Source organism: Bos mutus, chromosome 13, assembly GCF_027580195.1.
Source record: "Bos mutus isolate GX-2022 chromosome 13, NWIPB_WYAK_1.1, whole genome shotgun sequence".
Classification (NCBI taxonomy): domain Eukaryota; kingdom Metazoa; phylum Chordata; class Mammalia; order Artiodactyla; family Bovidae; genus Bos; species Bos mutus.
This window is the reverse complement of record NC_091629.1, coordinates 51,736,848-51,755,904: the sequence shown is the minus strand read 5'-3', so window position 1 is coordinate 51,755,904 and position 19,057 is coordinate 51,736,848. Positions and strand designations below refer to the sequence as shown.

At 38.1% G+C, this 19,057-nt stretch overlaps 1 protein-coding gene across 4 annotated transcripts in view; it reads right to left on the bottom strand.

Moving 5' to 3' along the window:
• The window catches only part of RALGAPB (Ral GTPase activating protein non-catalytic subunit beta), a 93,403-nt gene that overhangs the window by 26,008 nt on the left and 48,338 nt on the right, over positions 1-19,057 (bottom strand). For 2 of the 4 annotated variants that reach the window (XM_070381718.1, XM_005895987.3), the window contains 9 exons: positions 18,498-18,665; positions 17,867-17,981; positions 17,359-17,506; positions 15,528-15,592; positions 14,180-14,309; positions 12,240-12,373; positions 9,014-9,196; positions 7,548-7,699; positions 2,114-2,301 (listed from right to left, as the gene is read on the bottom strand). In XM_070381718.1, the coding sequence (XP_070237819.1) occupies positions 2,114-2,301; positions 7,548-7,699; positions 9,014-9,196; positions 12,240-12,373; positions 14,180-14,309; positions 15,528-15,592; positions 17,359-17,506; positions 17,867-17,981; positions 18,498-18,665 (1,283 nt within the window). The remainder of the gene's footprint in view (positions 1-2,113; positions 2,302-7,547; positions 7,700-9,013; positions 9,197-12,239; positions 12,374-14,179; positions 14,310-15,527; positions 15,593-17,358; positions 17,507-17,866; positions 17,982-18,497; positions 18,666-19,057) is intronic. The other 2 variants (XM_070381719.1, XM_005895988.3) reach the window with 1 other exon arrangement.

The following is a 19,057-nucleotide window of genomic DNA, read 5'->3' as shown; positions in this document are numbered from 1 at the left end:
AATAAAATGTTGGTGGAAAAGTTTTTATTTCCGGCAACATATAAAATACACCTGCTGTCTATTTTAGAGCCTCTACTAAACGCAGCCCTAGCACAGCGCTTCTCCAGCTCTTCTCCTTTGTGAACCACCTAAAATACACCTGCTGTCTATTTTAGAACCTCTACTAAACGCAGCCCTAGCACAGCGCTTCTCCAGCTCTTCTCCTTTGTGAACACCTCTGCAGATTCTGCCGTACCCATGTACCGCTGTGACTAGTATCTTACTTTCTTTATTAACGTCTTTCTTCCATTTTTCTGTCTTTTCAAAAGGAAATTATATCCTTAAAAGGAAAACCAGGAACTCTGGTGTGTTAATTATATATTTTTAAAACACCTGTTTAAAAATACATAAAATAACATCATTATCACATACCTCCAGCAGTACATATACACATTTTTTGGAAACATTATACTGGCAAATACTCTTAACTGTCAGTGTTGCAGACGGTCTAAATGCAAAAGACAGGCTGGGTGCTTGTGATGCTGAGGTCACATTCACCCATGCCTTTGTGTACTGCTGCCCACCACTGGCAGGCACTGTTTCATCCCAAGGGGGAATGAACGCAGAATGGATTTCTTAAGCACCTAGATCCTTCTTCCTAGTCCTTTCTTTTTCCTCTGGTCTAGCAGTCAAACTTGTTCAAACTTCTCTTACTGTTGTTTTAACATGTCCTTGTACATCTAAATAATCCCAATTGTTCATATTTTTGGTAGACTTTCAATGTAATGAAATCACTTAGAATGAGAGGAGTGGAGTCTTAAAAAATTTGGAAAAGGGTTGACACCCTTCCAGGCAGGAAACCTGGAGGAGAGACTGGTATTTTATAGACTCTTATAGCAGGTAGCTTGGGAGTGGGAAGCAGGAGGAGCCAGGAATAATTAATACAAGCCAGGGGAAAAAGTCAAGCAATCCCAGGTCTAAGGTAGAGAAGGATGAGGTACCTGCAGGAAAGACCTGGGACCAGTGCTTCTGGAGTTGGGCAACAATTAGAAGCCCCACCTAGTTCTTATTAAAATCACTATATTTTACCATAACATGAAGGACATCTCTGGTGGTTATTTCCCTGAACTTCTGGGAAACATCTAGTTTCATTTCATGAACAAGTCAAATACCCTCTCTGAGCCCTACTTTCTTCATCTGTAGATTCCCTGGGTTCCTGTATGCCTAAAGGTTCTGTAATCTTCACTTTCCTTCCCCTTCCCAGCAATAAGGATTTCTATAAGAATATGCTTCCTTTACATATTGGTTGATTCCAATTGAAAAAAAATGTACTTTGAGCAGTCTGCACTGCAGGGGTAATACACCTTGAGATGGCTGTAACTGGGGGAAAGATGGGAAGAAAACAGTGCATGTTGCGTCAATGGAAAATCAATGAAGGATTTTCAGGAGGGCACGGGCATGATCGGATCTACATTTGAGGATGGAGGCACCAGTGGCAGCAAGTAGGATGGAGGGAAGGGTGATGAATTTTGGAACTGGAAGGAGGGACAATCAGATCAGGCAAGAAGCAACTGCAATAATCTAGAAATAAAAGTCCTGCATTTGGTTGTATTGGGAGGAATGCAGAGAACAGAAGATGCCAAAGTCACTAAGGGAAGAGAAACTTGGAAACCAAATACATAAGGGAGTAACAGGAAGGAGCAGGTGAAGATGACTCCTCCAATTCCCAGCCTGTTTGGGTGGCAACAATAACTGAAAAAGAACAATGTGGAGTGAAGGTGGGACAGGAGAGGTGCAGGATCCAAAGGCCAAGAAGGAAGGAAGAGGAATAATGATTTTCATACACAGGAAACAACAGAAAATATTCTATCAATATAAACTTTTTATACAGCTATGGAGCTCTTTTCTAATAGATATACATTAAGAGCCTCTAAAAGATTCTATTTCATATGTATATTCCACTTTCTGACCCTCTGCTTTTCAGTTGCTATTATGTTATCAGCTAGAAGCCTTTTTTGACAAATGCAAAATTACTTAAAATTTGTCTTTCCTTCCCCGATCCCAGAGACAGCTTGCTAATATTGATAGACATGTTGATTTAGCGATGGAAAAAGCCCAAAGTGCTGAAACTTACTCTGTTCATTTCCAAGAGGTTGCTCCAGCATTGCCAGGATGACACTGTTATCCAAGACAAAGTACCGGAAACTATGTTTGTTTATGGTTGGCAGTCTGGAGTATTTGATCAAAGTGGTCTCATTCACCAGACTACAAGGAGAGGCAGGACCACTGGGTGAAGGAAATGCGCCAAGCAACTGCATAATACTAGAGAGAATGCAAAAGATAACAGTTAATTCCCAAAGTAAGACCATAACTTTACCCCATGCATCAATCTGTCTCTCTAGATTTATCTGACCACAGCCATGCTTCCTCTTTGAGGGTCAGATTTACTCCCTGTGGTGAATGTTGTGGTGTGCTGTCCAGATTCCCTCTCCAAAACTGGAAAGATCCACTGCCCCAGATACAGGGAGACAGTGGCCCTAACTTTCAGCTGAGTCCTGGAGAGGCCAATGAGAACCACTTTATTCCCAGTACCCAGGTCCCAACATGAGAGACTCCTGAAGGGCCAGCCCAGCTCCAGAGCTCTTTGCTGCAAATGCATCATAGTTTGGTTCTTCCCTCTGCTCAGTCTGACTTTCCTCATTCCCCCAAAAGGGTTGATCCTGACAGCACTTTCCAATAAACCTCTTACAGGTAAATTTCTCTCTCAAAGCCTGCTCCCCAGAGGACCTGACCAATCATACTTCCAAATCATGAAGCTCCTAAAGATATATTTTAAAAATATGCACACTCCAGGTTTAAGGACTATGCTAGCTAAAGCATTCTAGACCCAGACAAGGATCTGAAGATCAGCCAAATCCCCTCAACTTTCCAGCTGAGGAAACTCAGGCTCAGAAGAGATAAGTGATCATTAAAAGACCAGAAACCAAGACTGCTGCCCTCTCACTGTGTGGCCATGAACAGCTATCCTCATTTTACAGACCAGGAACTAGATGCACTAGTAGCTACATCTTACAGGATTGCTGTAATTATTAAATGAGAATATGTAAGAAAAAAAATATTTTTTAAATTAGAATTCAACTGATCAAGCCTAAACATTCCAAAATGTTTACATCCACAGAGATTCCTGCATGTCTTCAAGGAACAGTAGTAATAACTTATACAATACCACTTACTATGTGCCAGAGTCTAGAGCTAAGCTCTTGACACATAACATTTTATTTATTTATTATAACAACCCTATGAAATAGGTACCATTATTATTCCTACTTCATAATTAAGAAACTGAAACACAGAAAGAATCTTGTTAAGAAAACATAAAGATTTCATCTTGTGGTCCTAATATCATCAGACCCTTCCAAAGCAACTCATTTGGAAAATTAGTATTCCCCACCACTACTTTCATCATTGCAATTCTCAGCTTGAGTAGCCTCTCCTCTTCTCTTTCATTCTAATGCTTGAACCCAAATCTCTCTGATAACAGAAGACAACACTGCTCAACAGATACTTTTTCCTCCATTTTTTTTCCTCCTAGGACGAGGACTATTTAAGAATTTCAAAGACAAGGAGAATTTCATGATGAGTTCAGGCCTAAGGATTTGTAGAAAACCAGTAATGGGAAAAACATGGGTTTTCTAATATGGAACAGAGATGGCTGTCACAAGCATATGGACCATGTAAGCTTATGTTCCATGCAAGATTTTAAGACATTATCAAAATATAGGGTGCTGGGAAGGGAATAGGTCACCAAGATCAAATCACACCAGCCTAACTACATTTTCTCTTCTTGATAATGACTAGACTGGAAAGGCAGAGAAGTATCTTTGAAATTAAGACATGCAACTTACTTGGCAGTATATCATTAAAAACTTATAGATAAGATTTAAAAATCCCTGTGAACCAGAAGGGAAATCTCTTATCATGTGCTTTGTCAGTCTTTTTCTGTTCAATATTCTTATCAGAGTTTCTGATTAGGACACACAGGGCAGGCTCATTAAATCTGCAGTTGACCTAAAGTTGAGCTGCAGAGTTAATATTACCAGACAGAGTAAGAGCTGGGATCCAAAAGAATCTTAAAAGATTAAAAATAATAAGGTAAATCTTACATAAAGAAATTTCAAGTTTAAATGTAAAATTCTATATATTACATCCAAACACCCCAAAATAAGTGTTCAGGATGACAAAGACAAAAGGTAAATGTGTTAAAAAATAAATAAATAAATAAAAGCCTCTAAAGTTTGCCTTGACTAGGTTCTCAAAAACCCAATTTTAATGAAAATACAATATTCTACAGAGTTTAAAGGTGATCACCCTTTAAAGAGGTACACAGTCAAACCAATGCCACTGAAAGAAAAATGACTAGGATAAAAAGTACTTTAAATCCCTGTCATATGAAAAACAGTTAAAGGTACTGGCAGAAATGAATGAGAAAGAACATGAGCATTGTTGGAATTCCTTCAGTGGCCCAGCAGCTAAAACTCTGCCTTCCAATGCAGGGGTGTAGGTTTTATTCCTGGTCAGGGAACTAAGATCCCACCTACCAGGGGATGCAGCCAAAATGTAAAATAAAAAACAAACAAAAGAACACAAGCATTGTCTTCAGATATCCCCACTCTGGAAAAAAAGAATTTCACGATCAAAAGTCTGAATCAGAACAAATGGGTAGAAGTTAAAGCGGGAGAGATTTCAGCTCGATGTAAACACCAAGTTATCAACAATTAAAATGAAATGGGCACTTGGGGGGTTAAAGTATCCCCAAATTAGAGACTAAATAACTTGGTAAATAACTCTTAAAAATGACTAAGCAGAGGGGCTATTGAAATGACTTCCAAGAGTCCTAATGTATATTATACAGCAAGGGGAAAACCACCAACAAGCTGATCTGCATTCTGTAACTATCTCCTGTGTGCTCACACTGTGAGGGGTGTAAAAAGGGAAATGGGGCCTCTACCCAGGGTGGGGAGCTAAGACTACCACGTATCAAATACGACCAGGTGTGATCATGACACCATAGAATTCATGTAGTGTGGCAGGGTCAGACTGAATGAACACAGAGGTGTGGAAAAGCAGCAGAGTAATCAAAGAAGGTTCCACAGAGGTAGCTAGATGTGATGTGAGCAGCTAACAGTGGAGGATGTGGCCAAGAGAAACGCAGGGGAAGCAGACAGACAGGTATGAACACGTGCAGTTCACAGCCACAAGTGGCCAGCCAGCTGGGGCAGAAGGATTGTGCTAGGAAAGATCACAGTTTGAGTGGGGACTCAAGGAGGGCCTTGAACACCAGACCAAAAATTTCACAGCATATGGCAATAAACAGAAATCTTCTGTTTTCAATCACTCACACAGCAGAATAAGCACAGTATCTAAGATGATGAGTTCAGTAACAGAATGCAAAACGAAAAGAGTAAGAGATTGAAAACAGGGAAATCAGACAGAAAGTGAGAAGGGCCTGGACTAGGATGCTGAGGTCTGAGGGAATGGAGGAAATACTTTCAAAATTAAATTCTACCAGACTTGGTCACTGAGTTTATATGGGGAAAGACAGATAAAACAGAGATAAACAGAAAGAGTCAAAATTTTGAGTTTGCATAGCTGGAAAACAGTCATGATACTGACACAAAGCTCTAACTGTGTGGGAACAGAGAAAATTGGTTTTGGATGTTTCATGATGGCTCTTTAGGGCCCTCTTGAAGACATGAGGCATTTTGTAGAGCTGCCAGCAGAGATAAGATGAGCCACCTAGACAACTCCTGCCTAGGTTGAGGGCTACAAGCATGACTCTCTGCTCATTCTGGGCTTATATCCAAACCTTGCTGCCAATCATACTCTCAATGGAATGTCCCATCCACAGGCTAGGATGGAGCAAACTTATTTTTATATAATGCAGAGTCCCAGTGAGAAATATCCTTCCCCCTTTCTCCATATCCCTTTTATTCTTCAAGGTACACATCAGATCTTAGTTTTTAATAACCTTTTTAAGTCCACCCCAGACCATACATGGTCTTCTCTCTGGACTTTAATAATTATTTCTAGTAATTAATCACATTTTTCTGATTTTCCAGCTATCAGCCAAACCTCCACAGTCACTGAAAGCCCAGCATCAGCACAGTGAGCAGGAATGAACTAAAGCAAGCATGCTTCTAAAACTTTACTGAATAACCTAAGCCCATGAAGAACAGAAATAAACCCAACTTTATTGTGCATGCCCCAAGTTCTCTTGGAAAAGGCTCATTTGCATACAAATCTTCTGCAAGCCGTCTTCTTGTGTAGTCAGGGAGTTGTATCTGACTCTGCTGAGATGCCATGGACTGTAGCCCGCCAGGCTGCTCTGTACATTGCATTCCCCAATGCAAGAATACTGCAGTGGCTTGCCATTTCCTTCTCCAGGGGATCTTTGTGACCCAGGGATCAAATCCCTGTCTCCTGCATTATAGGCAAATTCTTTACCGCTAAGCCACCAGGGAAGCCCACAAGCTGTCTTACCACTTTTACTAAGAAGACCAAGATGAGCCAACTCAATATGATCTGACATTCCTCCTCCCTGCTTCTTATGTTCTTCTGGATCCTCGTCCACACTTACCCTTTCATAAGCCACTTCTTCCTAACTGTACCAATTCTACCCAATCTTCTCCATCTGTCTCTTTCAGTCAATAAACTGCCTTTCTTCCCTCTTTCTACTCTGCTAACTAACCGGCCAAACATAAACTTTCAACTCTCTCTGCTACTTTTTCAAGATACCAACCTGTCTCCGTCCCTTCATTACCAAATGCTTGAAATAGGAATTTTCTCTTGCTGCCGTAACCACCCCTGCAATCTGACTTATAGCTCAAACTATCCATTCTCTGAGAGTCAGGTCAACGTGATTTTCCTCAGGAATCTGACTTCCCTGAATCTGAAAGTATTCACTCCCTTCTTCCAACACACCTGCATTCCATATGTACCCCTTCTCTTGGAGCATTTATTCTCCAGCTAATATTACAGATATTTGTGTTCATATCTTATTCCTCCCTATTGGACTAGAAGCTCTCTGGGTGTGGAAACTAAACCTGATTTATTTTTACAATTCTATTACTAGTTCGTAAGAGGATGTTTATAAGTTTTGGCTGAATGAACCTCTAATATGTAATATAAATGGTGTAGCACAGAATAAAAACCACTAAGCTGGAAAGCAGAAGAGGTAATGGTGTAATCGAAATCTCTGGACTCAGCCATCAGAGTGAGGGTGTGGGTAAGGCTCTCCAAGATCCTTTCTAGCTCTAACATGATATGACTTGAATTACTGTCAGCCAGCATAGAAAAACAAGGACCCAAACTTTTAGCCTCAAGATCCTGGTTTCTTTGGTCCAAAAGAACAAGACAGTTTCTTTTCCATTTTATTTCTGGAGAAAAAGTATGCTAAATCAGGTTATGTCACTTAATGTTGAACAACTGGGGAGGAGATGAAACAATACAGGATCACATCTAATCCTGTCTAACTCCTAGACACAATCCCTGTGACGTCACTTTCATACCATGTTAGGGTGGCTTCAGCAGCATCCTTTACTCTCATAGAGGCAGGGTTTGGCTCCTTATCACCTTTGTACTTGACCTCTTGCTCACTGTTCTTGGACTTGCTTCCTGAAATACCCAGTTCCACAATTTCCAGCACTTCCTTAAGGCAATCCTAGAAAAAGGAAAAGCAGATTAGTTTTTGTAATACATCTATCTTATGAGAAGACAAGGAAATACATCCAAGGGTCAATATTGGTTGTGTTTTGGTGGTGGGACTCTAATTTCTCATTTTCTTTGGTAGGTACATATTAACTTCATAATAATTTAATTAAATAAACTTGCCCCCCCCTCAAATTTTTCTTTAAAGATCTAAATTTGAGTATTAAGAGATCTAGATAATAAGTAATGATAAATTCACTTCAATTTTATCAGTCACCATTCTTATAAAATTATCATGGACTATAAATTGTGAAAGATAACTGAAAGAGATATAACAGTAATTCTGCTAAACCTGTATACTTTCATTTTTTTGTTTTGTTTTGTTTTTTTTTAACCTGTATACTTTTAAAACAATTTCTGGTATCCTAATGCTATAAGTCATCATGCAAATGACTAAGATTTAACCAATGGTATTATTTTTATAAACTACATAAAGCTCTGTATAATTTTCCAATAAGCCTGATATCTCTTCTTTTATTTACACTATGCATTCTTTTATAACTGTCTTCCCATAAGAAAAGTATTACAATGGTAAGAGAAAGCAGCCTAGATAATCTGCGTTTACTTAAAATGAAAGAAACATTGTGAAATGAAATTTTTAGCTACAAGCAACCTTTACGAACAAGGTGTTCTCTAGGTTTGCAGCCTGGTTATCAACTTCCCTTTCTGGTCTAATGATAGGTGACCAAAGTACCTTCTGGCCATCTCAAGGCTACCATCCTTTCAAGAAAACACAATCCTGATTGTTTGCAGATAAATTATCCAAAGCTCCATCTTTCAAAGAATTTCTCTATGGGTTAATCTGCAATCAAATACAGTTGACCCCTGAGCAACATGGGAGTTAGAGGCATCGATCCCCAGTACAATAAAAAAATCCACATATAAATTATTTTTTCTTTTTTTTTTTCTGTTTTACATATAAATTAAAGTCAGCCCTCCATATATGCAGTTCCTCCCTATCCACAGCTTCACATGCATGGGTTCAACCAATCACAAATCATGTAATAGTATTTACAGTTTTTTAAAAATTTGCATGTAAGTGGACCCACACAGTTCAACCCTATGTTATTCAAGGATCAACTATATAAGCATGATGATAGTTTTTCAGTTACACTCAATAGGATAAGTGTTCTCCTGAAATATAACAAGTTATATTCAGCTTAAAGTATGCAATATTGGATTTAAATTTAGATATTCTCTTTTAAAAGATATTTTCCCAATATACATTTTGGTTCCTATTTTCTGTTTTAATACCTAGTAAACTAACCTTTTCATCAAGCATGTCGGGGTGCTCTGTCAGCCAGACACAGAGACACTGAAAAGCTGCCACTATCATGGAGTGCAGGTCCCGGGAGTGAAGAGGAGCTGGCCGACTACACTGGTACACAATGTAGCCGCACACAGAACTGATGGCTCGCTTCCGGTCTCCAGAGTCAACCATCACCTTCACCTGAGCATATTCGTTTGGTGAACACAATTAGCCAGGAACCACCGTACCAATTTCAAAGCCTCTACACGGAGGCCCAGCCTTTCTGAGAATATAATATTTCAGATGTACTATCATATACACTCTATAAAAAGAGAGGGCATTTTTCAAACCCTAAAACAGTAAAATTTCATTTTAGCATCCCTTTTCATGCTCTAAAACCTAAACTGCTGGGGTACAACTACTCATGACTGCCATAGATCACAAGAAGAGCTGGCAATGGAACATGTACACATTTTTTTAAGCCCCCTAACCCACCCCATAATGATGCTCTATCGGCTACAAAGTTCTATGCAGCTGTCCAGAGGTATAATTAACATATAGTAAACTACACATATTTAAAGTGTACAATTTGATAAATTTTGGACTAAGTATACACCTGTAAACTATTACCACAATCAAGATGGTAGACATATTCATTACCCCTTAATCTTCTCATGAACCTTTATAACACTTCCCCAGGAAAAAAACCCAAAACTTCCCCCTACTCCTTTTTGTCCCCTCCCTAGGTTACTGCCGATTTGTTTTTTGTCACTATAGGTTAACTTGCATTTTCTATAGTTTTATATAAATAAAATCGTAGAGTATTGTACTATTTGGGGTGGGGGGAGAGTATGGCTTCTTTTACTCAACAGAATTGTTTTGAGATTTATCCAGAGTCTTGTGTATATCAATTTTTCATTCCTTTTTACTACTGAGTAGTATTCCATTATATGGATTACACCATAATTAATTTATCCAGTCATCTGTTAGACATTTGGATTTTTTCCAGTTCCTGAGTATTACAAATAAAGGTGCTATGTATAAAACTTTGTAAGAGTTTATGCTCTCTTACTTCCTAGGAGCAGACTGATTAGATCATATGATAGGTGTATGTTTAGTTTTTTAAGGACCTGTGAAGTGTGAGTGAAAGTCTCTCAATTGTGTCCAACTCTTTGTGACCCAATGGACACATTTTTTAAGCCCCCAATGGAATTCTCTAGGCCAGAATATTGGAATGGGTAGCCTTTCCCTACTCCAGGGGGTTGTTTTCTAAAATGGTTACACCATTGAACATTCCTTTCTCTCTCTTTTTGTATACGAAGATCTGATCTAGCACCACTGGACGAAAAGACTATCCTTTCTCCTTTTAATTATCATGGCACCTCTGTCAAAAATTAAATGTCCATACACACGCAGATCTATTTCTGGACTCCCCGCTCTATCTACGGATCTAGTTATCTAATCCATTCCAATACCAGACTGTTTTGATTACCACAGCTTTATAGCAAGTCATGAAATCAGGTAGTGTCAGCCCTTTATGATTTGGGAGGTCTAGACAGCACTCCATTTAGGGTTAATTATTCCTTACTACTGCAAGGGTACTGACGGTCACAGTCAACAGTACCTTGCTCTCAAAAACCATGTGGTCCTGCACGTTGCACAAATGGCTGTTCTTACCTCCTATATCAGTAACTGCTCCTCACAAAACTATGGCCATTACATCTATGCTTGAGAATCTTTGAGGTAAAGGTAAGCTCTAAGTGGTGGTGAGAACACCTCAGGTTTTCTTGTCTATTTTGCCTTTCATGACTCAGGTAAGTCACAGCCTCTGCTCACCTGTCCCCTCATCTATAAAATGAGGGCTTAAAGTTTACCATCTCAGACAACATCACCTTATGCGTGTATATCACCTTTGTGTTTACAAAGTGTTCTACGTATTTCATTTCACTTCATCCTCACATGACCAGATGTTACACACAAGATGATCCTGCCTATTTTACAGATATGAAAATAGTTATATGCTAGTGAAGATTCAGAGAAACTGGAACCCTCCTACATCACTGGTGGAAAGGTAAAGTGATTCAGTTGCTGAGGACAACAGTTGGGCAGCTTCTCAAAAAGTTAAATACAGAATTACCATATGACCCAGCCATTCCCCTCCTAGTTATATAACCAGAATAACTGAAAATTGGCATTCAAATAAACACATGTACATGTATGCTCACAGCAGCACTACTACTCACAAGAGTCAAAAGGTAGAAACAGCTCAAATGTGCTACAGAGGAATGAATAGACAAACTGGTACACAAATATGATGGAATATCATTTAGCCACAAATGGAATGAGATTGAGACTTTTTCCTACAACATAAATGAACCTCAAGAACGTATTTAGTGAAGAAAGCCACATACAAATGGTCACAGGTTATATGATTTAATTTCTATGAAATATTAGAATAGGTAAATCCACAGAGAGAGAATGCAGACTGGTGGTTATTAGAGATAAGGGGAAAGGGAGATCAGGAAACACTGCTAAATGGGTACAGGGTTTCTTTTGGGGGTGATAAATGCTTTGGAACCAGAAAGAGGGGGTGGTTGCACAACACTGTGAGAGTACTAATAGGCACTGCATTGTTCACATCAAAAGGTTAATTTTATGTTATGTGAATTTCACTTTAATAAAAAAAAAGAGAGAGAGAAATGCAAATGGACACCCAACTCTAAGGTTCCACAAAATAGATAAACAGTTGGGAAAGAAATCTGAAAGTACAGCCAACTTTCATTTATCTCTGATAATGGAAGATGGGAAGAGTCACAGGTAGGCCCAAATGGTGTATTTTAGGATAAGTTGTTCTTTCGTTGCCAAATCTGTATTTATTTGTTAAAATTAGATGATTGATGATCTTATAATGGCACAAAATGTCATGCTGAAAATTTAAGGGTATTATGAATAAACACAAAATCAACCGGTGTTCTATCATTATGTGCAAATAAAGAGCAAGTATTGAAATGTTTCCTATCATCTAACAGCAAAAATATCATTCACACTCTTTGACCCTATTAAACAGAAAAGTAAAGATCATTTTGTAAAATCTCACTTGGAGGCTCATTTTTGCACACTTTGGATATCAACTGTGATGAGTATAATCAAGACTGCAACACCGACATGAAAGGGGTCAGGAGATACAGAAAAAAGAGCCATACTCCAAGGCTGCTGGGCTAAAATAAAGGGACTGTCATCTCACCTTTGCCAGTCCAGAGAGGAGCTCCAGAGCTGCCAGTGATATGCTCATGTCTTGCCGCCACTGGGAATTGAGTCTTTGAGTGACGAGATGAATGCTGCGAATCAGGAGCCCAGCAGCTGAATCTGTATTAAGAGCTAGGATATAACCCCAATGCCACATCCCACAGGGAGGGAAAACAACTAAGCATTAGTAACGAGAAGCACAGCATTCCACTAGGCACAGACCACAGCAGCCACAGTGAGCATGACGGGCACCCACACAGTGTTATGCTCCCCGCCCCACTGGCCTGAGCAGCTGAGCCTGACTGAACAATGGTGCGCAGGGCACACACACTGGACCAGAGCAGCTTCTAGCTCCCAGCTCAGGTACTCTCATACAGACATCCACTGGGATTTGAAAGCTTCAATATCATTCTTATAACAGTATAAATCTCAACATTTCCAAATTAACTCACAGAGTTACATTTAAAAAAAAAACAATGAAAAAATCAAAAGGCTATCAATTATTTCCTTAGAATTTTATAGAGCAAGGAATTCAAATTTCAGAATCTCTTCAGATGCTGGGAATTATCCTAAAGCATCTGCTGAAATTATTTTCAGGGTTCATATTGTCAAAAGTCACATGCAATGCTTTTTTAAGCAAACTTTAACATTTAATTCTCTGAGACAACTTTAATACTCTTAAAAAATTAAATAATCAAGTTACTGTGTTTTTATGTAGCCTCCAATTCTATATTTAAAAGTAATTACTAGTCAGTTAATAATAAATTAGGACAAACTAAATTGAATTTATAAAGGAAGCTTTAGGGACATTATACCTGTCGATCCTATCAGAAAGAGGGCAGTGACAACAGAAAAAGGAATGATCATTAAAGAGAGACATTCATGCAACACTAACACAAATCTGGATTTCTTAGTAAAAACTATTTTATGACATTACAAGCAGAACTCACTAACACCAGTTCAAAATGCTGAAACAAACAATAACCACTTCGAACATTTATATTAGAACACATATAATAATGCAAAAATTCTTTAGTTTAAACGTGTCTTAGAAGCAGGAAAAATAAACAAATTTTCACCTATATTTAAACACAAGCATAATGAATAAAATAACGATTTAAATAACTTCTTCATAAATGCAATATTTAAATGTGTTAAATAGCCACATAATGACCTTATATATCTGACAAGCTGAAGGATATTTATAGCAAACTTAAATCACTGAAACATGCCTGGACTCCTGGGCTTATAAACTCTCCAAATGATTAAAACATTAAACTCCATCTAAGAAGCTAGATTTCATTCCAATCTAGTTGGATTAATAATCTTAGATTCAATACACCACTAGTATTTATGCATAAAAACATAAAGGCACCCACAAACTCAACAAAACCCAGAAAGCAACTGGCCACGGTAAAGGACATTATGAATAGGATGCTCTACTTGCAAATGCTTCCTTACTCTTTGTGACTGAAGAATCTAACTAGATATAGGGTATACAGGCTTCAAACACAAAGGCAGACTCCTTTGGGTTGCCATCTAATGCATAAACCATTACCCATCCTCATGACACTGCAAAAACTGAAATACTGACTGATTCTGCCATTAGACTCTGAGGCAATGCCTAAATCCTATTTGATTCTGAATTACTAGCGCCTGGTACAAAATTCAGAAATGTTTCCTATAAATCACTTATAAAATCTAAGAAACTATCCAAAATCTAACTACTAAAAACTGTAGCGCTAAATTTAAAAGATCTGTTTTCTTTTTCATAATGTTTTAGACTAATAGCTTCTCTGTTATATTAAGTACATAAAAATCATGAATATGAAAATCTAGTTTAAAATTTCTCTGCTTGTTTTATATAGCTGGGCATTAAAAGTTTTTCTACAACTTTAGATTAAAAAATAAAACTAAACTAAACTAAACATGGCTTACCATAATCTCTCAGGAGAGCTTGAGCAGGTCTTTCACTGTCAGGAGTTGTGGGTTCTGTGCTTCCACCACTCGCTGAACTAATACCACTATTTGTGCGACTGTGACTCTTGAAGTTATTTTCTCCACCACCCTGGTCAAAAAAAAATGAATCAAATATGCAAATATGGACAGAAGTCAATTACTAAAAGCCATGCTGGTAAAATGGAACATGCCAGCTAAATAGCACAAACTGAAACGTAGATAAAAATTGACAAAGGATTAAAACTGTTGTGGTGTTTTTACATAAACACCATTTACTGGTGGTATCAAGGGTCTGATGATTAGAGGCTGCCCATTCTGGAATCGTCTTTGCTGCTGTTTAAAAGGATCAGACTTTTTCCACCTTCACTGGACTTCAATAGTTAATGGTTCTGGGTCTGTAAAGAAATACCCTAGTGCCTCCCAAGCAAAACTTCAGAATAGGAATACATCTTAAAAAACAAAATGCAAATAAACAAATAACAGTAACTTTCCAATGTTACATAAAATACATAAATAATAAATATATGATTAGTATATATAGCATATATTAGTATATATATATAGATAGATAAAGATCAACTGTTATATGTACAGGAGCTAATGAAGGTATCTGCTAAAGACTTCCCTCATCTCCCCTACAAACACAATTCATTTTATCCATGTAAGATGACTGTTATTAGCCACCTACTGGGACATGAACATAATTTCCTTAATAATAATTTGATCACCCATCCTGCATCCACTCATCTCACCCCAGTATACTCGGTTAATTCCTCTCCCACCAACTGCCTGCCTCTATTCCAGGTAGAGGGATCACACATCTTGCAGACAGAAGTAGGGAGCACTGGAGTCTCTGGAAAGTACTTCTGATTTAGAAGCACTGGTGCTTTGGGGAAACCTTCAAACTTTGGTCTAGAGGAACAGAAAGAGCAGCTGAGATAGAAAAGGATAAACTAGATGCTGTTTACAGCAAACAGTAGATCTACTACAGATACAAGGAGTCACAGAGTATGGGAATTTTTCTGATTATTCAAGCCAATTCACCAACACAGCAAAAGACATAAAAGCTTTAGGTAAATACTGTCCAGGAGTAAAGACACTGTTTAGCTGGAATTTCTCTCCTGCAGAATCTCTCAGGGACGTGATGAGACACCGAAAGGTAAGAAACTTCAAAACAGATAATATTTCTAAAAGGACCTGCTGAATCAATGAGCTGAATCTACAAACAAATGCCTTTAAGAACACAAGGACAGATATTTTGGAATATAATTTACATAAAAACAGAAGTTGATATTCTCTGACTAATTACATGTTGTATGCTTCTTACCATCTCCATTTGGCAACCAATGGCTTCTAAAAGTGCTGAATCTTGAACAATATTTAACATTGCCCCTGAAACAGCAAAAAAAATACATTTAAATACATGACAAGAATATGAAAATGGACAAAATATCTCAATTAACAGCAAAGACAAGAATATGATTTTAGCAGAGTATTCCTGGAAATTCCATAAGATAAAATGACCTAATTCTGATCTGCCCCCCAAATTTTAAAATGACATTTTTCTAAAATAAATCTGAACGTCAAACTTTGTTTTGTATAAAAACATGACCAATTTTTAAATTGGTGTAAAAGACTAGATGTAAACATCTCAATTTCAAGGGTAATATAAACTAAGAAAAATATTATGGAACATTTTAAAACCAGATTCTGATCTTTTCAGTATGAAATAACAAAGTGAAAATCCACAGCTATATCTTTCTGACCAACTGCTTTTTAAGAATGCTTTTAGGGCTTGCCCACTGCATATTCTGAAGGCAAGCTGCATGTATTTATCACCAAGAACTCATAGCCCTAGAAACTAGTAAAGAAACAAGATGGTGAACCCTGCACTCTACTCATGCCAGTGGGGGAGTGCGCCCATGCACTATGGATAGAAAGAACAGACATAGTTCTGCCAAACTATGCAAGAGTGACAACTGACTCTTCCTTGGAACATACAAGGGGAGCTTCCACAGAACAAGGATAAAGCAGAACTAAATACTCCATCAACTGTAGAAATTATCTGATTTCAAGTGATACGTGTTTTGAACAATCTAAAAATCTACAACGTGGAGGCTCTCTCATATTGAGATTTAACCTCTGTTTATTAAACTCCTTTCCAAAATGAAGGATTTACTCTTCTATGTATTCTCCCTTCTTGCTGCATAACACACTATAATTACGGGGCCCACTCCAACCACTACTGTCCCCATAAATTCTCCAGCCTTGCTGTTTCCCCTCCTGAAATGAAATCCTAACCTCACTGGTGCCTATTCAAATCCTGCCCTTTAAGATCCAATTTAATTTCCACTTTCCCCTACGAAGTTTCCTTGCTCTTTCAGTTTATCCTCTCTCAACACTAAAGACATCCAACATGACATGCAATCAGCACTGCCTTCTGCTGTTATCTGAGTACTCTGTGAAGGTGTTTCAATCTCTGCAATGAGACTTGCTCAAGGATAAAAGCTGTGCAATTTGCTTCTTTCTCCTCAGAGTACCTGTACCTAGGACCACGCCCTTGGATTTGATTAAAAAACAAAAAAGTACAGTAAGAGACAGCTGCAGTAACCAAGTTGAGAGGTGATAAGGGTTTAAAATATAGAAGTGGCCATAATGATGAACAGTCATTCAAAACAGTATGATTAGAAAACCAATAGGAAACAATAAGGGAAAAGGGAGGAGGAAGAAACAGCTACTCCTTAATCTCCTTTTGGCAGGTTCTGTCATGACTTCCACAATTACACCCAACTCCAAATAGCCTTGCATGTACTAACGGGCAGGAGGAAAAGGCAGAAGTAGAAGTAAGGATGGCAGAGAGGAAAGGGGAGAAAAAGGGGACACAAGGAGAGAGGAAGGGCAAGGGCAGAAGAGAAAAACAAAGAACACACAAAAAACTAAGCCAACATGACCTACCAAGACAACTGATGCGTTCCTTCCCTCATCTCACCTCTTCAAATTTTTTTCATGTTTAAGAGCAAACAATTCTGCCTCTGATTAAGATTTAAGTAGGGCTGTACTTCGCTTAGGTTCCTATCACTGACCCCCTGCCTCAAGATGCCTGAGATCAACAACAGCATCTGGGTTTCCACTTGCAGAAAAAATATGTGAACACAAACCTAGTATCATCTGAGTGTTGTTGGGGTCCGTTTCCGTTTGCAAGGCACCTATTAGTATATTCACAAGTCTCAACTTCAGTGACAAAAAAGTTATTGGTTTATCATAAGAAGAGCTGTCATCATTACTAAACTTTCCTTCCAGGACTACCTGCGGAAAAAACAAATAACATTTAATATCACCTGCTGCGGCACACTACAGTCCTGTAGGAACTGCTACAGCGGACAAAGGGAGGATCAGTCCAATGAGCAGGGCTTTCAGTCTGACTGATAGTAGCCACCGTGCTAAATCTATTACACAACATAGGGGATCAGACACACCAGGCTCTCACCACGTGAAATAGTAGAATGGCTGAGTGACAGAAGGAATACCTTCACAAATTAACTTTGCTGATTCAGCTGAAATTATCTGAAATTTTTAAGAAAGTTCCTGTTCCATCTTAAAAATATATATTGACTTGAATTAGCACACAAAACATACAGAATACGAAAAACTTTAATAAAACCTTACCTCAGATTTGACTGTGCCAAAGTGATGTGGGAGGGGCAACAAAGAAAGCAGGATATTAATGGAAGATCGTCTCAGTTCTGTTGGATTTACATAGCTTTTGAATTTTGAGAGCTCTCTGCAAAAAAAAAAAAAAAACCAAAGCTATTAGTATTTCTGAACTCAAGTATGTTTTTAGCTATTGCCAAATATATATTACGCTAATTTTTCACAATACAAATACTGGGTTTGGTTTTACAGAGAATGCAGAAACTACTTTCCACTGAGTTTATATTCTGTAATTTGTTTTTTTGGGAGAGAGAATCGCACTGTTAAACTGTTAGGAAATTAAACTAGAATCTGATGGATTAATTTAAAATATCAGGCCTATGCTACAAAAGACTTATGGGCTGGGGCTACTCTTATCGCTCTAGACCAGGCCAGAAAGGATTCAACACACCCATGGACAAATCAGAACTGAAGGAGTTCAGGGAAAAGGTGGGTCTGGATGCTCTAACTCTCATTTAATGTGGCCTGAGAGCCCTTGGATTACGAAGACCACTGGACAGGAGAAACTGGGAAACCGGGCAGGAAGCACCAAAATACACCAGGCCAAAACCAACAACTGACATACTAGCACAGGATGAAAGCTTACCTGTCAGGCAAAATGGTTTCAAGAGCTGAAATAAAGTAAGGAACCACAACATCAATCCCTTTCAAGTCACAGCAGAACAAAGGAGGGGAGTTTAGAATAACGCTGGCCAAGACAGGATGGCACACATAATCATTTATCTGCAAACCTTGAATTAAAAGCATGTAAAATCTAGGAAAGCAAGAAAAAAATTTTAAACAAACTGCTGGTCAACTGTTTTCATAATCACTAATATTTTCTACATAGTCATCTTAAATTCTATTTCCAATCTTCTACTTCTATCCTTTAAAAGGCATTAATGAAAGTTAGAACAATTCAGAATCAAATACACTAAGAACCAAGTTATATTTCTTAATCAAAAAAAAAAAAAAAAACAGAGATTCATGTTTATTACACTTTCTTGCAGTGTTAATTAAGCTTTGCAACTCAAAGTTACAGGTGCCTGCAAATGAAGTAACTAAAAACAAAAGGCCGCAGTAATTATCAATAAACTGGAGGAATTACCAAATTAAATTTCATGTCAGTAAAATTTTGCAGTATTCCAAAATTCCTGAAAAAAAAGT